Source organism: Eulemur rufifrons, chromosome 18 (genome assembly GCF_041146395.1).
Source record: "Eulemur rufifrons isolate Redbay chromosome 18, OSU_ERuf_1, whole genome shotgun sequence".
NCBI lineage: Eukaryota > Metazoa > Chordata > Mammalia > Primates > Lemuridae > Eulemur > Eulemur rufifrons.
In genome coordinates this window covers 39742980-39766351 of record NC_091000.1, presented here as the reverse complement: position 1 = coordinate 39766351, position 23372 = coordinate 39742980, and the positions used below count along the sequence as shown (strand labels likewise).

The 23372-nt window shown below is 35.3% G+C and overlaps 1 protein-coding gene across 4 annotated transcripts in view; it reads right to left on the bottom strand.

Annotated features, from left to right (window-relative positions):
* Positions 1–742: 742 nt before the first annotated feature.
* The window catches only part of GUCY1B1 (guanylate cyclase 1 soluble subunit beta 1), a 45001-nt gene continuing 22371 nt past the window's right edge, over positions 743–23372 (bottom strand). For 2 of the 4 annotated variants that reach the window (XM_069493102.1, XM_069493105.1), the window contains 10 exons: positions 16713–16910; positions 12422–12652; positions 11009–11125; positions 9921–10054; positions 8480–8677; positions 5595–5832; positions 4418–4558; positions 3760–3914; positions 3284–3410; positions 743–2142 (listed from right to left, as the gene is read on the bottom strand). In XM_069493102.1, coding sequence (XP_069349203.1) covers positions 2119–2142; positions 3284–3410; positions 3760–3914; positions 4418–4558; positions 5595–5832; positions 8480–8677; positions 9921–10054; positions 11009–11125; positions 12422–12652; positions 16713–16910 — 1563 coding nt within the window. In that variant the 3' untranslated portion in view covers positions 743–2118. Of the gene's footprint in view, positions 2143–3283; positions 3411–3759; positions 3915–4417; positions 4559–5594; positions 5962–8479; positions 8678–9920; positions 10055–11008; positions 11126–12421; positions 12653–16712; positions 16911–23372 lie in introns of all 4 variants that reach the window. The other 2 variants (XM_069493104.1, XM_069493103.1) reach the window with 2 other exon arrangements.

Below are 23372 nucleotides of genomic sequence, written 5' to 3'. Positions count from 1 at the left end.
AAGTATCACAAGAATGGAAAAATGAACACCACATGTACTCACCATCAAATTGGATCTAATTGAGGAACACTTATGTTCACATATGGAAATAAAACTCATCGGAAATCAAGCAGGTGGAGGGGGGAGGACGGGATGAGTAAATTCACACCTAACGGGTACAATGCACACTCTCTGGGTGAGGGGCACACTTATAACTTTGATTCAAAATGTACAAAAGCAATTTATGTAACCAAAACATTTGTACCCCCATAATAGTCTGAAATAAAATAAAATAAAAAGCTGGAAGTAGACAGATTTACAAGACAGATCTTGCAATGGTTCAGGTTAGAGATGATGAGTGCCTGAAGTAGGAGAGTTTAGGCAGAATAAAGTAGACTTTTAAGAACATTCAAGATGTAAAAATGGGAATGCAATGTCTTTGAAGGCAGAGATGTTTTGTTCATCGATATATCCCAAATACCCAGTGTTTGCCACAAGTAGATGCTCAAGAAATATATGTAGGATTCTGGGAAGACAGCAGTGTCACTATAGTTTTTGAGTCTCCCGGAACCTCCCCTAAAAACAGGCAGAAAAACTATACCCACTTCTCCCCCTTCTCTCAAGTTACTCATTCTCTGAGTTTTATTTCTGTATCTTCAATATGTTTCATCATCACAAGTATTACATATTTTCATTATGTGTATATGTGTCTGTCACCTCTAAAAGATTGGGAGCTCCTTAAGTAAGGGGATGACATTTCACATTTAACTGTGTCTCCTCCCTTCCATGTCCAGTTTTTTTTTCCCATTACTTTGTTGGCACTAAAGAAAAACAGCATTTAAGAATATGACTAAGAGGAACCATTAACAATTTCTAATGGTAGCAAATCAAAATTAATTTATGAAAAAGGCATTAATACAATAGAAAATAATAATGTTAATATATTTATTGAAATAAAAACTGTACAGAGACAAGTGGAAAAAATAATTTATTGCCGATTCTTTTACACATTAACATGGAACATTTATACATATATTGATGTGCTGATAGGAAATACTAAATTTAAAGACAACAATTTTTACACAAAAGTAGTTGCACTGTATTTTATAAAGATATATATTAATAAATTATCAGATACATTTAAGAACAAGAGGCCAATTATTCCAATTGTAATGCACTCTATGTTGAAATTAAACTAATTTTTCTGAACATGATGTCCTGGATGTAATGACATTCTTCAAAGCTAAGAAAAGGAAGCTCATTTCTGGAAATAAAAGGCCAAGAATGTTCTAACAGAAGTATCCCAGCAGTATGTTTCCATCTTTATTCTCGGGTATGGTTAGAGCTCCTAACATTTAGCCCGAGCTAATGGAATAGCTCAGTGTGAAACAGCGCAGCTTTCTATACCAGCTGCATGTGGTTAATGAGATTTAATACACGGGATACAATACAAATGATAGCATTTTAGAAGAAGTATAATTGCCATATGATTTGAATGAGCAACCAAATACTTTAACAACAGAAATGAGTATTCTATATTCCCAAAGGGAAATGAGCATACTTCAAAATAGTCACTATTTTCATAGCATGGTATATCAATACTTACTTTGAGAGTCTGAAAATAAATTGCATTTTTTTCCTAAAACTTAGAATTCACTCCTTTAGAAAATGATTTCTACAATGATATATACCCACATGATATAAACTTTGTTACATGTTATAGCCATTAAAATATACATATACATATATATGGAGCACTAAACAGATTTGGTAAACCATAATATATACACACATGGCCAAATATTGTTCAGTTTAATTGAATTAAATTCAACAAATAGTTACTGGGTGCCTACTACTTGCAGATGACCACGTCAGGTAATGCTTGTAGTAGATTTTAAGACACAAGAAGCTCACATCATCCACATCAAAAGCCAAACTTTATATAATATACTAAAACCTTAAAAATGATCAAAAGCAGAGCTAAAGTTGAATAATGGATAGTGGGAGATATACCTAGGAAAAAGGCTTGGGATAATCGACAAGGACAAAGTAAAATCTGTATACAGAGGGAAAAACTGCTCCTGGGCTTGGCTTGTGTTAGGAGATAACTGTTGTCTTCTTCATCCCACAATCCCAGAGTCAGTAATCATGCAGCTTTGCTTCCTTAACAAAATGGAAGAAATAGGGGATCGATGTGCAGTGACAATAAAGCTTGTAATATCCCCTAAACATATTTTTCTCTCTATGACAGTGTGATCTGCAGTTTCTCTGAATTATTCCCTCCATAATTCTGGGAAAAACTGAGCCACCAGACTAAGATGACCAACACTCGAGGGTATAGTTTGGTTTATCAGAAGAACATCAGTAAACATGCCAACCCCATACGTAAATTATTTAAAGTAAAACCAGCTAAAAGAAGATAAATATTTTAAAACTTGACATTCCATTCCCTTTAGGACTTGTTATACTTGAAAAGCATTTTTAGGGAATGTATACATATATGAAATGAAATATAATCATGTAGTCTCATCCCCTCTGAAGAACCAATACATCTACAGGGGAACAAGTATCAAACTTGCTTCTGGTGCAACACATTATGAGTAGGAAAAGACTAGGCATGACTTTAGTGTGTACCAATGCCACTGTGAGTGGCATGATTCCAGTTTGGATGTGATGTTCTAAGTCCATTCTAGCATATGGGTTCTGGCTGGAATTCAACCAAAATACTAGCAAGAACCTAAAACTTCCCTAAGGAATTAATTACATTCTGACAAATTATGAATCCCTCATCTCTCTAGGAGAAACACACAAGGGACTAGTCACTAGGATTTCCAAAAATCCCCAAACACTCCACAGGGACATATTCTGTCCCTTAGAAGGATCTTAAACTTCATGGTTGAGAAATCTCCCATGAACTGCAGCCCTTCTGGGCCATGACGCTGATCTCAGAACTAGCTTAGGGGCTCAGGACAGGGGCCAAGGGAGTCCCTCACCGCCCATGTCACCTCAGTCGTGTCTGAGACAGATTACAGGGGAAAAACAAAAGAACAGGCCTTTCAATCTAGTGCTTTGGTTTTAATTTCATTAGAAGACAAAAGCCGGTAACCATAAAGTATGCCCTAAAAAGTGTTTATTGTTTGAACTGGCTCATTAATGTTTCAGTTATTTCCCCTGCTTTACTGAAACGTTAATTTCTGTAAGCAAGAATTGTTTTCAAATGAAACACATTTTCAGTGATTATGATTTAGCTCCCCATATTTATACTCTGTTTTAAAAACGAGAATTATACTCTGATTAGTCATACCTCTGTTCCTGTATTTTTTCTGGACAGAAACCAAACTTGCATTGGTTCTTTTTTGCCCTTCATAGACACTGGGCCTCTGTGCTCCAAATGGAATTGTGGATCTGAATTTTCTGGAGACATAAGACATCTAAAAGACAGCGGGGGGTAGGGAGAGAGGTATGCAAAGGCTGTTTGGAGAAGGCGACGTGTATCTGAATCATGAATTGAGATAGCAAGAACACGTGCTGAAGTTGTACTGAAAAGTAACTCAAGGTTTTAGTAATAATGATCATATCAAGAATTCCAAGGATGGTGTGAAATAATTTAAAATGGAAATGACACAATCTTCTCAAATAAAAAATAAACAATCCTAATCGAGGAAAGAAAGAGTGGAGGTGATAACTGTTTCAAGGTGCCAAATTCACTCAGACAGTTAAACCATATGTAAAGACTCATTTTGTTTGAAAATCAGTAAATATCAAGACATTTTCTCTTACCTATATGTGTATTCAGACACATTTATTTTTCCCTTTTCTCCTGTGGTTTCCGTTCTGCTTGTGAGGTTGACAGTATTTCCAAAAAGACAATACCGAGGCATCCGCTGTCCTATGACACCTGTAACTACCTCTCCAGTGTGTATCCCTATTGTTATCTGTAGAAATCAAAGCTTTGCTTCAATAACTTCGATCATTAACACATGACTTTTTTGCTTACTTGCTACAGAACAATGTAGAACCATCAGCTAGAATCACAAGATTTCTCTATAAGAACTCTAAGTATGTTACAGTCAACTTCAAAAACCTTTACAAAATCTCTGTCTCCCAAGAGAAACATTTGAAGTCTGAATATTTCAATGATGTAAATCTGGCAACTTACATGAGACACAGAAAAGAGATTTTGAAAACTAAACCAGAAGGAACAGGAGGTTTTATCTCATACTCATGACTTTCAGTACATGGAACAAACTAGATAATTTCAAACAGTTCAACAAATTTCCCATGTCTATGAAAGAATGTAGCACAACGGGCTCAATAAAATAGTGTAGTCTTTGTTGTTTTTCTTTGTACACACTAATGATTTCCTGGTGAAGAATGTGAATCAGTTATCCACAAAGGTCTACTGCTGTTATTTATAACATTTACTTTATTTACTAACCTGAACAGATTCGCCATCTACTTGAACCTGGCCAGCAATTTCCATCATGTCCAAGGCCAGGTGGCAGATGGATCGTGCGTGGTGGATGCATGGCTCTGGTAAACCACTCACTGTCATGTACTTGTCACCAACAGTCTCCACCTAACATATTACATACATTTAGATGTTCTTTGGTTAGCATAAAAATGACTGTTTCATTTGCTACTCTAATAAAAAAACAATTTCCCAGGGCTATCAGCAACTTTAAAGTCCCTAAATTCCCCTCCCCCTTAATTCTCTTAAAATTCTAATATATTCAACTCCAACAAAATGAAACCTTGTGATTACACACATAGTACTTGGGGTCTTTGATTATAGGCGGGTACAGACACGGAATTATTTTTTCCTCTAGTAAGCAATTAGTTTCCCACCTCAGATCCCTTATAATTCAGTAGAATAATTTTTTACCTTATTTGCCCTTAAAACCGTAATGGTTTAATGGCACAAGAGCCATGACTTGAAGTTCAGTGATTTATCATGGTCATTAACCATTTATTTTTATGACGTGCTCACCAAGTGCTACATTGTATCTCAGAAAATGACTATAAAATAAATAGTCTTTGTGGAATTACATTATCCCAGATGCCTAGGAATGGTTTAGTTAACATTCTTGCCTTTATGAAGCAATATTCCACTGACTTCATTTTTCCAATATTTGTTTCTAATTGAAACAAAGGGCAGAAATGCCTTATAAACGTTTATCTTCAAGTTGATGTTATCTAAAAGCAAACCTCAGTCCCGAGTACCCTTCTCACGTCCCACGACTTCTTTACTGTGTGAACCATTTATGTATTTCGGTAAAAATGTCTCTTGCAGAGCACTAAAACGAATGCTATGTTTATAGTAAATGTGATAAACACCCTGCACAGATTTGTTAGCCTAAGTGCAAATAAGCTGCTAAACATTTCATTTTAACCAGGGGATCACCCACTCCATGAAGCATTCCTTTTAGTTACAAGAAAGAGAAAGTTTTAGAACAAGAGGCAATTATTTAAGAAAATGGTAAACACTGACTACATGGAGGTTTGCGGTACCAGGGCTGCAGTGCTGGAGGCAGAACCGTGACAGCAGTGCCTGCGGAGGGGACCCTCAGAAAACCAGACTGAAGAGCACGGCAGTAGCTATCATGAGGACTTGCCTTATAAACAAACGGATTTTTCCGAGAATCCGTCAGTGTGTCAAATCTGGTGTAGAGGTCGTTGAGAAGGTTGACAATCTTCATGGCCCCTTCTCCAGATGCATGCTTGCTACAGAAAGCATTGAAGCCCACAATGCCACTGAAGAGGATGGTCACGTTGTCATATCTTTTGGCAGGCACTGGGCGCTTATGTCGCAGCTCATTGGCAACGGACGGAGGAAGGACAGAATACAGCAATCTGTTCAGCAGGATTAGGAGAGCGCCACTGTAAGACACGCTGGGAATGCCTTTAGTATTTCTGCTGTCCCTTTCACAGAGCACCAGTGTCATTTGCACTGTCAAGGCCTGGATTCTGATAGGACACCCTCTAAAACTGGCATCAAATACTAGCCATATTCATTAATACAAGCAAAGAAAGAGACTTGGGGATAGAAAATCAAAGTATTCATTTATAGTCCTGTATTCTGACCCTGCTATTATGCTATTCAGAGGATGAAGGCTGTCGTTACCAGCACTTAAAACATTGTATGAATAGCACAATACCAAGAGCATGTGTACCTCTCAAAAAGAAGAAATTTATCTCAATTTTTGGAAAGAAATATTAGAAGCAGCAGGATTTTTCTCTAGTGTCATTCATGCCTCACTCCTCCATAGAAGAAACTGATAAGACAGGTGAAAACTGGTTTAGATAAGAAAATATTTTATTTCTATAGGCAAAACTGAGACTCCCACAATGGCATCAGGGATCACGCTGAGAGGACAGATGTGGCAAGCACATCGCAGGAGAATGAGAACTGATGAATTTAGAGGTACGGAAGCAGAAACCAGGCCTATGGGAAGACTCAGAGGAACAAATGAGGACTCTTCCCTTTTTCTTCCCTACAGCACAAGGGCACCCTGTGGGAAGTTTCCATGTGCAAAATGGAGCTGAGCTCTCAATGTTGTCTCTAGCCATGCTGGAATTTCTCCAGTGTTTCATTTTTGACTTTTAAACAGAACGGTTTATAAAATGTTAAAGCTGTATTTGAATATTAAGTGTGAACAGAACTATTTAGCTTTAAAGAAAATTAGTAGTAAATAGTAAATGGTTTCGAATTAAATGACCTTGAAAGCCAAATATCTATAAAAATCTAATTCTAAATCTAATAGTCTGAAAAATAATATAAGAGTTCTTGAAGCACAATAACACTAAATAGTACAAACAGTTTCAGAGAGTCAAACCCATCTTGGGGAATCAAAATAAAGGAATAGTTCTGTGATAAGTACTTATCGGCTACTCATCTTCAAGACAAGAGCATTGTTCTACCCCCAACAACTTCCAATTTTGGACTCCTGGTCTAGGAAGAGAATACCCTGCTTAAGCTGACAATTTAGAAAAAAAGTGAATTAAGAGCTTTTTCAGCACAGAATATATGAATATTTTCACAATTTAAAATCTGCATTCTCCATAGTATTGGTAGTTATCTGTTTAGCGTGAATGTAGATAGTAGCTAACTGAGTCACAACACAAAAAATGAAACTTAGGTGGTTTTCTAACATATTAACAGCCAGAGCAGGATATTAACTCAAACCCACAAACCCATTTGACTTTGAACCTTAGTTCCATGGTCTTACAAGCTCCATAAAATGTGTAATTTTTCATGGATGAAGTTGTACTGTGTATCAATAATTACACACTTTAAGTTATTTCTCAAACAGTGGAAGAATTTGAGCTACCAGCCCCCAAATAATTTCTGAAATTTGCAAATTGACTGAATAGATTAAACTGGGTGCAGTTTAGGACCATGAGGAAACTAAAGTGGTGTCAAAGGAAATAAACACAACTCTTAGCTTCATTATACAGAGGCCAAGACATGTGAATTAAGAAGCTATGGATAAAGACAGGTATTCAAACGGCATTCTCTATTTCAGCCATGCTATTAATCAAGTTAATGGATGTGTTTACTTGTGTGCACAGCATCCATTCTCGGGCAGCTACACAGATATCAATGCAGGAGAAGTATAGAAAGTGACGCTGTCACCAATCTTCTGGGTGTTCAAGTAAAGGGAAATATTAATAGTTCTTACGGAAAGTTGGGCATATCAGTTCAATTCTCTAAAAACATAGCTTCCTATTATATAAACATTAAAAAATGATGTCACACAAGAAGCTGGATAAAATCTCTTATGAATGTCAGTGATGTAGTGCTTTTAATTAGTACATAGAAGCAAGGGCAAGTAGTATGCATGATATGTATTATTTATTAATAAATGTAGTACTTGAAAATGAAGTATTATCATTGAAGTTATTTGCCTAATATTTTATAATTTAATCTACCATTCATGGAAAAATAATCATTTTATATTTTGATATCTTTGCTAATGTATGTCATTAGATGTAATTATCATCATTACAGATGACATCAGATTCATATCTTCCAAGCCCTAAAATAATTTAGGGTCCAATAAAAGACTCTTTAAAATATATGACAGTCAATTCTAAGTTCACTGTTCATAGTAACCCTTTGCACATGGCCAGCCTCTGGCATACTGAAGATGGTTAATATATAACTCTTGTATGAATGAATGAATGAATGAATGATAGTTGGACTTTAATCTTTGAAGTAAATTTGAATTTGAATTATTCTCATGAGTTTTAAAGACATGTTTTGGCATACATTCTTCCAACCTTGGCTTCTAAACATAGAAGACACATTCCCACTGCTATTAAGATTGATTTATTTCCTTATGCATGGTTTCTTTTTAAAAGCAATGGGGAAGATTTTGCCTACTACTCCAGAGCTACCACAGGCCTCAGGCCTTCTTAGCCTGGTTATCAATTTTAAGTATAATAGAGTTACAGTCTATTATGAATCACAATTGTGCCCCAAGCGTTACATTCTTACGTGTCTGTCTTTTTCTTTTCATCTTCCAGGGCTCTTAATGTGAGCTGCAGCCTGTCTGTGAGGATTTCCAGTTCTTGGGTCAGTTTGTATTCCTCTCTGAATTGTTCTCCCAAAAGAACAAGATCGCGCGTGGCATCATGCAGAGGGATGTCACTCAGATACAGCCCTCTCCTTGTCAAATCGTCCAGGTTCATCACACTGTCATTCAGAGAAACGAAGCAAAATCAGTCCCAACTTGTCCACATGACAATGCCAGCCCTGATTACTGTCAAGGAGTATAATCCTGCCGTGGCCTACCATTCAAAGGGTCAGGCTGAAGGAAGTAAAATTATGGAGAATTGAATAAAGAATATGACTTTATTCTCTTAGATATTTAAAAATCTATCAAAAAGCAGTGAACTTGAAATGCATTTTTGCTAAGTTGCACTTTTTGGTGCCTTCAGCCTAAACTGAAAGATAATGTAGAAAACATCCCTATGAAAACTATTCAGGTATTAAATACAAGGCTGTTATTTATTATTAACATATTTTTTCTCATTATAAAGAGAGAAAAAAATCCATCTCTACTCTCTTTATCAGGAATAATGATGCTTCTTTTGAAAAACTAGTTCATTTTTGCCTTAGGGATGCTATGAATCTTGTAACTGGTTATTTTTCCCTTTGGGACACAATGATTGAAAGTTCCCAACAAAATATGCTTTCCTGAGTGTGTTACTAGATAATGCATGTACACGTTGTTCATACACAGTTATAAGTACACAAGCTATCATCTAACAACAATTCCCGCAGTTACCTTTTCTGTTGTTCTAAAGCAAACTTAGATCTAGTTTTCATATTCTAATTTCCCATGTATCTTTTAGTAAAATGCTTTCTTAAATTGAGAGAATAACAATCCATAGTTTTATTTTCCTCTAATGTTTACTACAAATAACATATTTTACATAAATTTTAATTTAATGATATATTTTGAACAGTGTATTTAGGTCAGAGTAGCTACATATTTTTAATATAAAATAGTTCAAACTCAGAAACAATTAGAATCCTTTTAGATTTTTTGCTAATATACTATAGAAAAGATAATTTCTTGGTGTCAAATATACCCATATATTTATTATGTCATCATATTTGATAGTTTATGAAACTGCTTTTCTATATGATACCTCTTTTAAAGGTACAAAAATGTGGAATTAGCTAACTGTAGATAAAGTATCCCATGACCTAATGACATAAACACTTTGGAAAATAAAATGCAATATGTGATTTCTTCTATCAACAAATGTTAAATGAAATTAACCTTGTTATAGGGAAGTGTATAACAAGGGTTGTAAAATCTAATTACACTTCACAATATGTAACCATGATTGAATAAGCTGTTATTGAATTACTTTGTTAGCTAAAAATAGGTACTTACATACATTATCATTAATCTAAAAATTATTACCTTGGTGAACACAGAAAAAGTATGCTGTCTGCCTCAGGTAGGTAGATCATCTGACCCTTGAGACGTAAGCAGCTGATCTCAGTGCCAGTCAGTTCATCCTCACATTCTAACTTCTCTACATCCAACAATCCTTCCTTGAAAAGACAAGACATAACCGTTACCTTGTGCCTTTATTGCTACCTAACAATTCATCAGCTCAACACGAAGGACATACACCTCACTTCCCACCAAGCCCTACGGGAGAATAAGTACATCAATCAGAATAGCAGAGGGCATCTCACCAGAGCTTTGCCAGCTAATAAGCCTTGTAGCTACCTTACAACACCATAGAAAAGTGACTGTCTTGTCTCCTTTGAGCTCAGAAAGATAGTAGCAGTTAACATATTTATTTCTGGCTTCTGTGAATCTTGTTTTTCCCCTGATTTTCCAGTATGGAAACATATATTACTAGACTCTATCAAAGAATAAACCAAGACTTCCCATTCCACAACCCTATATTCACAGAGCAGCTGGAAGCAGTTCCAAATACATAAACTATGTATAGGTCAGGCCTTGGGAGAGATGAAGGAAGGATGAAATGTGTATTCTAGGAAAAATGATTTTTACTGTATCTATCCCAAGAATAGAAACTATGAGATCTGGGCACTATTTAAATTATCAACTATGTGAATATTTTATGAATTTTATTTTCCCCAGAAAATGCCACCAACAATAATAGATAATTTAAGGGAGAATAAATCAATGGCTTTGGATGAAGTTAGCAAAATATTTATTAGTTCTGATTTCTAAAATAAGACACTGCAGCTACACAGGGGAAAAAGATGTTTGTTTTAGTCTGTGAAAACGGGCTGTCTCAGCAAGACATTCTAAAATTTACTTCTGTTACGTTTTAACAGAAGTTAAGAGAGTTCTATTGCTCCTCAGCCAAACCAAAAATCAATAACATTGCCTTTCAATAGGTCTTCCTTTGAAGTTTGTTTTTTTATCTGTCTACACCTTCTTCGTCTCGGAGAATATGACCATTTTACCTCCTCAGTACTTCTAATTTGTGACATACCTTACATTTAATGAAATGATATGTTGATTACCTTGCTTCTCAATACAAAAACTGTATTGATGTGTGAAAGGATCCCATGGAAACTAATATCAATATGTGGACGAACCAGAGAGAAGACAGAAAGGAGGCTGCAATTCCCAGGCTGGAGCTAAAATGCAGATAAAAAGAAAAGGGCACTTAATTAGTTAAAACAGTTTTTATGATTTGATAATTAATCACTTGATTAAACCAGCTCAACTATATCTAAAAATGGAAAATAATAATTATTTTTTAGGAAACTTAGTTCAACTATGGACTCAAAGCTTGATGGATGCAACTCAGTGATTCAATGGACATCAAATAGTTGCATGAACATGAAACTAATATGGATTCAGATAACTAATATTCAAATATAAGCTAATACAGATTTAAAAGGCATTTTCAGAAGAAGAAAGAATAAAAATTTATCCTTTAAAATGTGGCATGATGTATTATATGCTTATGGCTTGAAATGAAATTAAAATATCAAAAACACTTGAAATGAAATTAAAATATCAAAATTAAAATATCAGCAACCACTCTGATGTTTATCAACAGAAGGCTAATAACAATATTAATGGTAAGCATTTATTGATTGTGTACAATAGACCAGGCACTGAACTAAGTGTTCTTCATGTGCTTTTTATCCTCATGTCAGAACAAATGGAAAATAGGCAGAGAGAAGTGACATTGCACATTGAAGGTTGTACAGCGAGGCAGAAGCAGTCAACGCAGCAGCCCAGGCAGTCTCTGCTTCCAGATCTAGCACGCCTGATCCATTTGGCTAATCCTGAATTGGAAAGTCTATTTAATGGCAAGTAAAAAGTACCTATAAACACATGTCATGTACAACTCCAAAAGTTAGTAGATGAAAGAAAAGAGAAGTAAAAAAGAAGGATTTTACAAATGGGTGTGAGTAACACTATACAAGTCAATTACAGGTTCTCACCATCATCCCAACTGGTTCTTTTGATTTTTACTGAACTATGATAATCTCTATCCTTTTTCTCTTGTGTTTTTTAAAATTCTATTCTTTTCCTTAAACACATCAATAGTTGATTTTGAAAGCTATTTTCAGATGGTAGATATCCAGTGAATATTTACTCAATGAGTGAATAAATAAGTGAAGGCTGATTGTTACCGGAAAGTTATCCATTTTCTCATCAAAACGAGTATACCATTTCCACCTAATGTTCCTACCATTTTTTGTAGGTGATTAAAACAGAAAAAAATATATAAATAGTTGTCATAGGGAAGGTCACAGCATGGTCAAATACACTTAACCAGAGTCAATTTATGTAATTACAGTGTGCTGTCCATTACCTAATACATAGTCAAAAGGTTAAACGAATAAACGGCTGCGTGTAACAATGGTATTTTTATAGCCTTTTGTCTTAGGCACCAAGGAAATGTGCTGTCATCTTACCTGGGGAAGCACTCTGTATATGGCATTGCCACACTGAGTGACCACTAGGTCCCGATCAAATATTATGTGAAAAGGAAAAGCTTTGCAGAAGGTATATGGGCTGATGCGTGATTCCTGGGTACCATTTTCTTCAAATCTGTCAAGATCTTCATAAAAATCCTCTTCTTTTGACTCTTTTTCTTCAATTAAAAATTGAGTGTGATCACATTCTTCATTTCTTTGCTGAATAACCTGAATATCAAAGGGGAGAACTGACATTAATTGTCTGCATTTCAGTTAGGTTAAAAGACTAAAATATAAGAAACCAGTTATGAGAACTGTACTTAGAGGATTAATCACAAAAATTTAACATATATGCAAATACTATACATGTCTAAACTAAGAAAACATTTCTGGACATTGATCTATGAAATTTGAACACTGAATAATTATTCACAATAAAATTGCAAATCTGATATCAGTTTGCCATTATCTCAGGTGGCCTCTTGGACAGAATTAGGAGAAAAGCACCCCCTTGTCCCGGTGGGCTCTGCCTCCTCAGCCAGGCACACTTGTACAGTGAACAATCTAAAATGCATACAAGGCGGCACTATCAAATATAATAAAAATGATACTTGAAAACAATGGGAAATAACATGATGGAGATACACATTCAAATCCAGTGTAATTTTGTATCTATCAACTGGTAAGTATGTAAAATTATAATACTAAATTGGGTAAGGTACTGAAAAAAGAGACATCTCAAACACCACTAATGGGAAGGTATTTTGATTAATCTTTCTGAAGGATAAATTGATAATATGCATAAAAATACCTCAAAATTTTATGAATTCTTTTATTTAATGCCAAACCTAGGAATTCATTCTAAGAAAATAATCGCAATTGTGAGCAAAGCTCTATAATTTGAAGAAATACCTACATTTCCAAAATATTATTTACAGACAAATACATTATTAAAGTATATATTTTTTTCTTTTTAGTTTAAGAAATTACAAGAAATCTGTCCTCTTACAAAGGGAAAACTCTATTTCTACTGCAGCCTGATCCAAAAGGGAAATGGTTGGGGCAACATTTCTTCAATTACAGTTAAATGAAGGCAAATTGTTGCTCATTTTTACTTCTTTCATCAGGAGTACATTTTACCATACTCTGAGATTTAAAAAACAAATCACAATAACCGCAAATGCTATTGTATATATTCTTGCATATATATTTTTATAGCAAAATTAGGATATAATTACTACTATAACTGTCATAATAATTTACTGCTTTTGTTAAATATTAGTATTCTTAGTTATCATCTGAAAATTTTGTCCCATTAAATTTGATTTTCCTAAATTATGGGTAAAACAAAATAGAGGCAACCTTAAAATTCAGTCCTAATTTTTTAAGTTATGCTGTTTCCATTTAACTAGAGGAACTAAATTACATGTGCCCCAAATTTATACATTAATTGTATGATTCTACTTTTTTTGCTTTGATCAAACTGGCAAAACACATTGCTTTTTGATTATAATTTTACCCTCTCATTGGTATATCACTTCATTACATGATCTAATGTTTATTGCATGGTTCAAATTATCTAGTATCTCTGGACCAGTTAAACTTATGCATTCAATGTCAGAATACCTTGAGAATTAAAATGGTGCCTTTGAAAAAATTAAATGTACAAAATATATTTACAAAATACAAATATTTCAGAAGTTTTTATTGTAGTACTTGAATAAATGAAAGCTTTAAGAGAACCTAAATATTGTATAAAGTGAATGATATAATTAAGTAAAAATTTAATTTCATATAGTTTTCTAATGCCAACAATCTCTCATTGATCAATCTCCCACTCCAAAACCATAGTAACTGTAGTTTCCAAGTATATCCTAATTTGTCTTTCTTTCTGAAGTGTCTGTGTACCTGCTTCTTATTCAGCTTGGCTAAATGAAATCAAAACCAACAGTATTCATAAAGCCCCTGATAAACACTCACTCAGTATAGATGTTGTGTGCGTTTGTTGTCAAGATCAAAAGACTGGAAAGGAAAGACATATACTATTAGGTCATTAAATATGAAATGTCCGATCTTGAATCAAAAGTAGTTTATTATATCTCAAACAAGAAGCAGTACAATTAGTCAAAGTATGAGCCTAAACTATTGACACAGTTTTGTCATCTTAACGGTAGCTTGTTTACGTCAGCAGCAAAGAAGCTTGGAGAGCGAGTGGCTATGAAATTGCAAAAGGCATTTTCCACAGTTTGTTGAGAATTAAATATTTTTCCTTGCAAGAAGTGGTCCAAAGCCTGGAAGAAGTGGTAGTCAGTTGGTGCAAGGTTTAGTGAATACAGAGGATGACAGAGAGTTTCCAAGTCCAGCCTCTGTAGTTTGAGCAGCATTGTTTGTGCAACATGTGGTCGAGCATTGTCTTGCAAGAGGATTGGCCTGTCTCTAGTGACCAACCTTGGCTGCTTAATCAAAAACATCCTAATCATTTTGTCTATTTGGTTGCAGTAGATATCTGCTGTAATCAATTGACTATGTTTCATGAAGCTGTAGTGGATAATACCAGCGCTGGACCACAAAACAGACATTGTTAGCTGTTTTTGATGAATATCGGTTTCGGACTGTGTTTCGCACTTCATCTTTATCCAGCCATTGTACCAAGCACTTGCAATTGTCAAAAAGAATCTATTTTCATCACACACAACAATACTGTATATAAATGGTTCTCCTTTATGACGTGACAGCAAAGAAGGCCAAGTTTCGAGGTGATCTCCTCTGATGCTCATTTAATTCATGCGTTGCCCATCTATTCAGCTTCTTTACCTTGCCCATTTGTTTCAAATGGTCTAATATTGTTGGAATAGAAACGTCAAACTTTGCTGCTAATTCACACGCAGGTTGAGATGGATTTGCTTTCCCTACAGCTTTCGGCGATTCTACCTTGGTCTCAGGCCACCCACATGGTTCATTTTCAAGATTAACATTACCAGAATGGAACTTCTCAAACCATCGACATACTGTGAGTTCATTACCCACATTCTTCCCAAACACTTCGTTGATATTTTGAGCTGTCTGCACTGCATTGGTTCCACCATGGAGCTTACATTCGAAAATAACATGCATTTTTGACTTATCCAGTGTTTCACAAAAACTGCTCTAAAAAAATGTGAAAAATAATCACAGCCCAAAATGTGTGTTTGAAAGACTGAGGATGTACCTTCACAATAAAAATAAAACAAGAAATGTCAAAGTGAAATGTCAGAGATATCAACTGTCAAACTTAGTATTTAAGGAAATCGGACATTTCATATTAATACTTAATAACCATATATTTTGACTGAATCCCAGTGAGTTCCCAATCGTGGATGAATTTTGACCCTTTACCTAAGGTTTTAATTTTTAAGTCTCTAGATTTAACAATGTCATGTTATACATGGTCCCACTGTCTAGTAGAAAAATTAATGCTGCACCTGGGAATCACCAAGTGCCATGTAAGAACTGACACCAACTCCTGAACAAAAGAAACCATAAGATCTAATGTAACATTACCAGCATTACTAGATTAAATATATGGGATACTTTTCTCATATAATTAAATGTTACAATTTTTAATGTGTATAACACTGCACTTAAGAGTTTGGGGCTCCCCATGTGTGTTAGAACATAATCTAAGAAAGAATTACCTATTAGATTTTCTATAAAGAAGAAAAAGTTAAAATAAAGAATCCCTCTCACCAATATGGCTGAAGTTTAAAGCCACTGCGAAATGGTTCTTGGGGCTGAATACACTGAGCAAAAAAAAGCAGCTAAATGGGAGAGATTATAGGGGCTAGAGATAGAGAAAAACAGTGGTTCTCTGTTGTACCACTGCTGTATCAGTACCTTTAAATGGTCATTCAGAACTAAGAGTGTGTAGAATATCAAATTTCATATTGTCTTGGAAGTTGACTATGCATGTTAGGGATATTTTGCATGCTGCAACCCACAGAGTTCAGTCAGCCACATAGCCCTCTGCGTCCCAGCTGGTGTGTGCTCACAGGGAATGCAAACTAAATTTCATGTTGCCTTGAGCAACGTATAATTAGAACACAAAATCTGCTGCCACAGGGAAAAAATATCCTGTATAATGTATTCCAAGCCCAAATATAGAAGATTGCTGGTGTTTCCACTGTTCTGGCTTATATATACTTCTTGGGAAGTGCTCTAGCAGTGATAACTATAGGTAAGTTTAAAAAGTGTCATTTACATATGCTCAATGTCCTTTGTGTTCAGAAAGGTCTCCATTCCTAATCATTACCTTCATGTCTATTTCAGTGCCATGTATTTGTTGAGCTACCGTTTTGATGATTCCAATGACAATATCCTGGAGTCCTTCTCTCTCTGAGTAGTAGTGCAGAATGAGTCCTTTGCCTTTCTCTGCATCAGTGCACCTAAAGGAAGGTGCACGCATACCTGGGTAGATAGTAGCAAGGTGGTCGTGCAGAGCATCAAGATTCTGCAAGAAAGAGAAAAGGGTGCTAAATGAACAATGTCCCACAATGACAGCAGACTTCAGGAAAGCAAGATAAAGAAACAAGGCTCAAATCTGGGTTTTTTGGGCAGTTCTGCAGAGTAGCACACTTAGCTCACTTCACCAGGATATCTGTAAAGCAAGTACCACGGAGAAAATGAAACCAAAATAGTATAATTAAGAAAAACATCTGTGGCTATTAATAGTACATTTTAAAAAAGGATAAACAAGTGGGATATAAAAAGAATGCCTGAAGCAGAAAAAAGAACAGAGTTAAGGGCTAAGGCTAAGATATGTATATTTACACTAGCCTGAGGCAGTTGGATAGCGTGCTGCGGTATGTAAACAACAGGGAACACCCAAAGGGACCACACGTTACCCTCCTGCTTACACTATGCTCCTAAAACTTAAGTTTTAATTCAAAACACTAAATCAGAGGTATAAGTATATAAAATATAAGCATATTAATTTGTGAATTAATATTTTGAAAATTAAACACATAGTTTAGAAATTAAAGCAAGATAATTTCTTCATGATCGTTAGTAGTCTCCAGTCAAGGTAGAGTTTCGTGGCTTACCAGTGAAATAATTACTTTTAGAAATGAAGTCTTAGAAAATAAATAAATTGGTCAATAAATATTTTCTGTTCTTGTAGCCTTGCCATTAATTTGGATGATACCAAATTCCCCAGAGTCCTATATTACTAACATAGAAATTTGATTTGTATTAAGATTACCAGAAGAAACTATACTTTTTACTTGGTCCTGTATGATTTTTCAAATGACACTTATCTAATAATCTATTGGGGGGGTGTGTGTGTCGCACATGTATAATAGGATACACACACAACACAGCATGGTATAGGAATTAAGAACAATATGACTTTAGAATAAAGAAGACAGCGGTTTAATTCATGACTGTCATTTCATAGTAATGCAGCCAGTTCACCAACTTTTGTAAAACTTGATTTTTTTTTTCCTGACAAAATAGAGATAACTAAAAGGATATACATAAGGCAGTTAGCACATCCTAGGAGTGGTAGGCAAAATAATTGTCCCTCAGAGATTCCCATGCCTTATTCCCTGTGAATGTGTTATATCACCTGGTGAATGGTATTGTTAAAATGTGATTAGGGTTATGGACCTTGAGGTGGGAAGATTATCCTGGATTATCCAGGCAAACTCGACCTACTCACAGGAGTGACTAAGTACTTAAAGGCCGAGAACCTTTGCTGGCTACATTGAGAGAGAGATGCAATGACAGAAGGTCAAAGAAATGGGAGCATGAGAAGGATTTTACACTGTGTTGCTGGTTCTGAGATGTAGGAGACTTCAAGGACTAGAGAGAGGTCTCTAGGACCTTCGAGCAGCCCCCACTTGAGAATCAGCAAGGAAGCTGGGTCCTCAGACTTACAACTGCATGGAACTGAATTCCGCTAATGCTTGCATGCGCAAGAAAACAATTACCTTCTAGGGCCATAGTAGAGAAATACAGCCCTACCAGCACCTGGATTGTAGTCCAGTAGTACCTGCAATGGACTTCCAACTCACAAAATAATAGGATAATACATTTGTGTTGTTTCAAGCACTCAAGTTTGTGGTCATTTGTTATGGTAGCGATAAAAAACTCATACACCAAGCAAGGAGAAATCCATCCATAACTGGTGATTATTTTAAAAGAGAAGGGAAAGATAAAACAGTTTCAAAATGCCGTGGGCATAAAAGAATGTATCTAAAAGGAAGATGCTAGAGATATACCAAAATTGAACTATAGTTCTCGTTTTAAATGTCTCAAAGACGTCAATCTAGGCAAACAAATATCCAGTAAGATAACAGGACGAAACTGGAGTGAGCATGACATGATTCCAGGGGTACTCAGATTTGAGCAATACTTCAACAGGGCACCTACAGTACTGTCAAATTTCTGTCCCTTCCATTCATCCACTCAATCATTCACTCATTCTATAAAATTATTGCATGTGCATTATATACCACGCACTGTATCATACAGGCTGGGGACAGGTGAGAGGTTTAGCTACAGATCTGCATGATGCAGATTAAGCAGCTCATGGATTATATCACAAATGGATGTACAGAGTGGCTTCTCATGAGCAAATGTGGGGGCAAACAGCTCAGACTGAAAGAATGGAGTAAAAAGATTTCAAAGTAAAGAAAGGTGAAACCTGGGCTAGGACATGAAGGTTGACATTCTAATGCAAATAAACGTTTCAATGATCTCCTCAACTGGGTAAAACTGGTGTCTTCTTGCATTGCCTTCATCTATAGCGCTTTCTGTTTTCTTGCCCCAAATTATACCTGCTAAATTTAAGTCAGGCTAGCTCTTAACAAAAACATCAATTCATCCTGTTGCCGCTAGAGGCTGCCATTGCCATGTAAAACCAATCCAATATGGTAGGCACTAAGTATTGGACAGTTTACATACCCTACAAGCCCCAGAATCCTAAAATTAGTTTACTTGATTGAACAGTAAGAGGGGTTCTTCCTATGACAAGTTATTCTCATGGGAATTCTTCCCTGAGAAGGGAAGATCTGCTTGTTCTTCATAACCCTCCCAGACTTCTTACACTTCTGATGTGAAAAATCTTGTGAGAGAAAATCTGGTGAGGAAAAAAAAAAATCACCAAAAGAGTTTGCTTTTTTTTTTTTTTTTTTTTAATTTTCATTTTCCACAATGTCAAAATTGTGTTTGTGGCAGCATTTAGGACATTTTTCTACTATAGTTAGGTCTAGGTACTATGTTGTGGCTCACTTAAAAGGAAAAAAAAATGGAATCAAACAATAACTTGAAATACGTGTTTTAATTTTTTTCAATCCTTCCTACACAGAATACTTACATATTTTATAAGTCAATATGCTTATGTTACTTTTATACTCATCTATGTTCATCTGGTATCACACTGGATTATTAGCACAGTTCTACATGCAGTCGAGCAGCTGGCAGGAGGCAGTAATAATTGGCACCACTCTTGTTAGCAGCACCATGGATGGTACGTACGGCAGGTCAGAAGACTGGACATAATGGTCCAAACCCAGTACTCCATGAGTCACTAAAGATGGGCACTGTACCCTCAGTGTAGGTGGAGCCATTTTAATTTAAATAAAGGTATTGATAATATTAAGGTATTAATATTGATGATAAAATATTGCTTAAATTTATCACTTAAATGCAAATGAGATATCAATAAAATACCAAATGAGAATGCTCATCTTTTAAGTCTTTTATGGTAACCAACTCTCCAGAGATTTACTGTTTTATTGAATTTACTATTAATTAATTGGACAAGTAAAGTGTTTTCCTGGATCATAAAAGATTTAACGCCACTTAATGTAATATTGATTTTCTTTAGATAGTATCTAACATAAAAAACACTCTTGGGATTTCTTGAGATAAAGCATTCTTTAGTTGGTTTTACTCTCTCAAAATTAAAGTGGTTACCACAGCCTGCCCATTAGAAGAAATGGGATTAATGACTAAAATTGAAATTATTTTCATTTGAGTACATTCATATTGCTTAAAAATATGCCATCTTCGTATTTAGACTGCAATTGTTTGCAGCAACCTCAAAAGGCCATAAAAAAGATTCTTAAAATAGAGAAAACCTTTTCCACATTTGAAAATATTATTTGAACAAAGTTGATAATTGGTCCACATGGCAGTAACAATGTATTTTGAAGAATAAGAGTTTCATATCAAAACTGTATTCTGTTTTATTTCTAAATATACCCATGGAAGCAGGTATAGATGAGAAGAGCTGTTCAGCCAATTGCAAAGTACATCCATATGTATGAAAGCAGAAGAGACAGGGAAAAAATGTATTTCAGCACAAGTAGATTTATAGGAAATAATGAAGCAAATCTTAAATATGCTTTTATTCATTCTTCCTAGCTTTATAAAATTAAAAAATAGAAAAGTGATAGAGAGTAGGTCCATTCATCTATTTTATGTTGAGATACCAAAACGTTAGTCTGGGGCTTTAATTTGATTTCCTAATGTTCTGATATCATTTTACTGTTTTTTCTATAAGCAAAATAAATGTACTTTTTATACTCAGGAATTCTGCTTCTCATAGGTCCAGATCATCTTGTGACCCAGACTTTATAATTTATAGAAGAAAAATTAGCCAGGCATGGTGGCTTATGTCTGTAATCCTAGAACTTTGGGAGGCTGAGGCCGGAGGATGGTTTGAGACCAGGAGTTTGAGATCAGCCTGGGCAACACTGATACCTTGGCTCTACAAAAACAGAAAATTTAGCCAGTTGTGGTGGTGCACGCGTGTAGTCTCAGCTACTCCAGATGCTGAGGTGGAGGATAGCTTGAACCCAGGAGTTTGAGGCTGCAGTAAATTATGATTGTGCCAGTGCACTCTAGCCTGGGCAACAGAGTGAGACACTGGGGGGAAAAGAAAAAAAGGTCTGGTATTCTGGGATGCTGTACTAGAGTTCCACATATAGTATACTCCACAGATTTAGAAAGCAAAAGACTATATTATTCCTTTGAGAAACACTTTAAAGTTCCATATTTTTAAAGATCTTGGAATGTTTCAAAATAAATGCAAATTTTCTTTTTATAATATGTATGCCAAAAATAAGCTCATATATAATGACAGAGGCAAAGTCTCTAAAAATCAACTACCTGATTTTCCTGCTTCCAGGACATAAAACTTCTAAATGATCTGTAGAAATGAGTAAGACCTTGCCTTAAAAATTTTGAAGGAAAGAATTTTTTCGGTCTCCATGAATTCTTGTCCTAGTGGATGGGGACAAGGGAGTTGTCTGTGTGTTGAGAATATTACTGAAATTTAGATCTAAAAGAAATCTTAAAAATCAGCCATTGGAAACCTCTGTTTTTTTTGTTTTTATTTTTAATGAAGGAGGATGAGGCACAGAATTTTCTTTCGCTTTATTCCTCATACCTTTGAAAAATAGGACCAACAGCAACATTCTTAAATGAAAATCATGTGATTTAAAAAAGATTTTGTTGGCCGGGCGCGGTGGCTCACGCCTGTAATCCTAGCACTCTGGGAGGCCGAGGTGGGCGGATCGTTTGAGCTCAGGAGTTCGAGACCAGCCTGAGCAAGAGCGAGACTCCATCTCTACTAAAAATAGAAAGAAATTATATGGACAGCTAAAAATATATATAGAAAAAATTAGCTGGGCATGGTGGTGCATGCCTGTAGTCCCAGCTACTCGGGAGGCTGAGGCAGTAGGATCGCTTGAGCTCAGGAGTTTGAGGTTGCTGTGAGCTAGGCTGACGCCATGGCACTCACTCTAGCCTGGGCAACAGAGTGAGACTCTGTCTCAAAAAAAAAAAAATAAAAAAAAAAAATAAAAAAGATTTTGTTAAATTTTGTAAGAATGAAGTCATTTTGGAATTTGAAGTTGAAAAATTTAAACAAAAAAGACCTAAATAAAGTGGAAAACCAAACCTTAGATATGAGAGGCACCAAAGTAAATAAGCTGAGTTGAGAGCAAGTAAGAAGTTATTCAAAGAGAAAAATTTTACAATTCTAAAATACTTCTTATTTTCCTTCATAAGCTTTTTAATAAAACTAAATCCTCACTTGTCAATTTTAAAATTGCAGATTATGGAAATTGACATTTTGGATGCTGAGAAAACAGTTCCTCTTAAAATTCAGAAGTTAAAAATAAAGTGAATGGTGCATTTTTTCTAAGAAATATAAATAATTCAGGGAAGTATTAGAATTTTACAGCTGTTCAGGAAAATCCTCATATTTCCCAAAATAGCCCTTTGCACAAACATTTAAGAATTAGATCAGTCATTAATCCCAGATTGTTCCTGGTGGGCTGGCCAAATCACAGTGTTGTATTTTATAAGCCAAAATCTAGAGCCAGCAAGAATTAAAGAAAATCTCATAGCAGGCTGAACAGAGGCATTGGTTGAGGAACTCAAATAACTGTGAATTGATTAAATGAGTGAAACTGTCACCAAATCAAAATTAGCTGAAGGAGCCAATGTCCCAAAAAACAATGAAAGAATGTTTATTTAATTATTTAGCTGAAGTCTGTATGCATATTTAAACAGACCCACAGGTTAAATCCCGGCTGGTCTCTAAAATTGCATTTTGCCTATTTATTTTTCAATAGTCAACCTGGCAGCCTTTCTTGCCCATTTTAATTTCATTTGAACTCTGTAAAATTGTTGAGGAGGTAAGTACTATACAATGTAGTAATAACATAATACCACTGAAAATCAATTGGTAGCCCTGCTTGGGATTGACTTGGGTCCCATTTCCAGGGGTCATATATTATTTTATCAAATGTGGTTTGCTCAAAGTTCTTGATTCATTGTAAAAGTGAACACACACATACTAACACAGACATAAAATATAAAGGGAAAATAATATACAGAGTACCGTTCTAGTTATCCTTTGCTATATATCAAAAAATTCTAAAACATATTCGTAAAA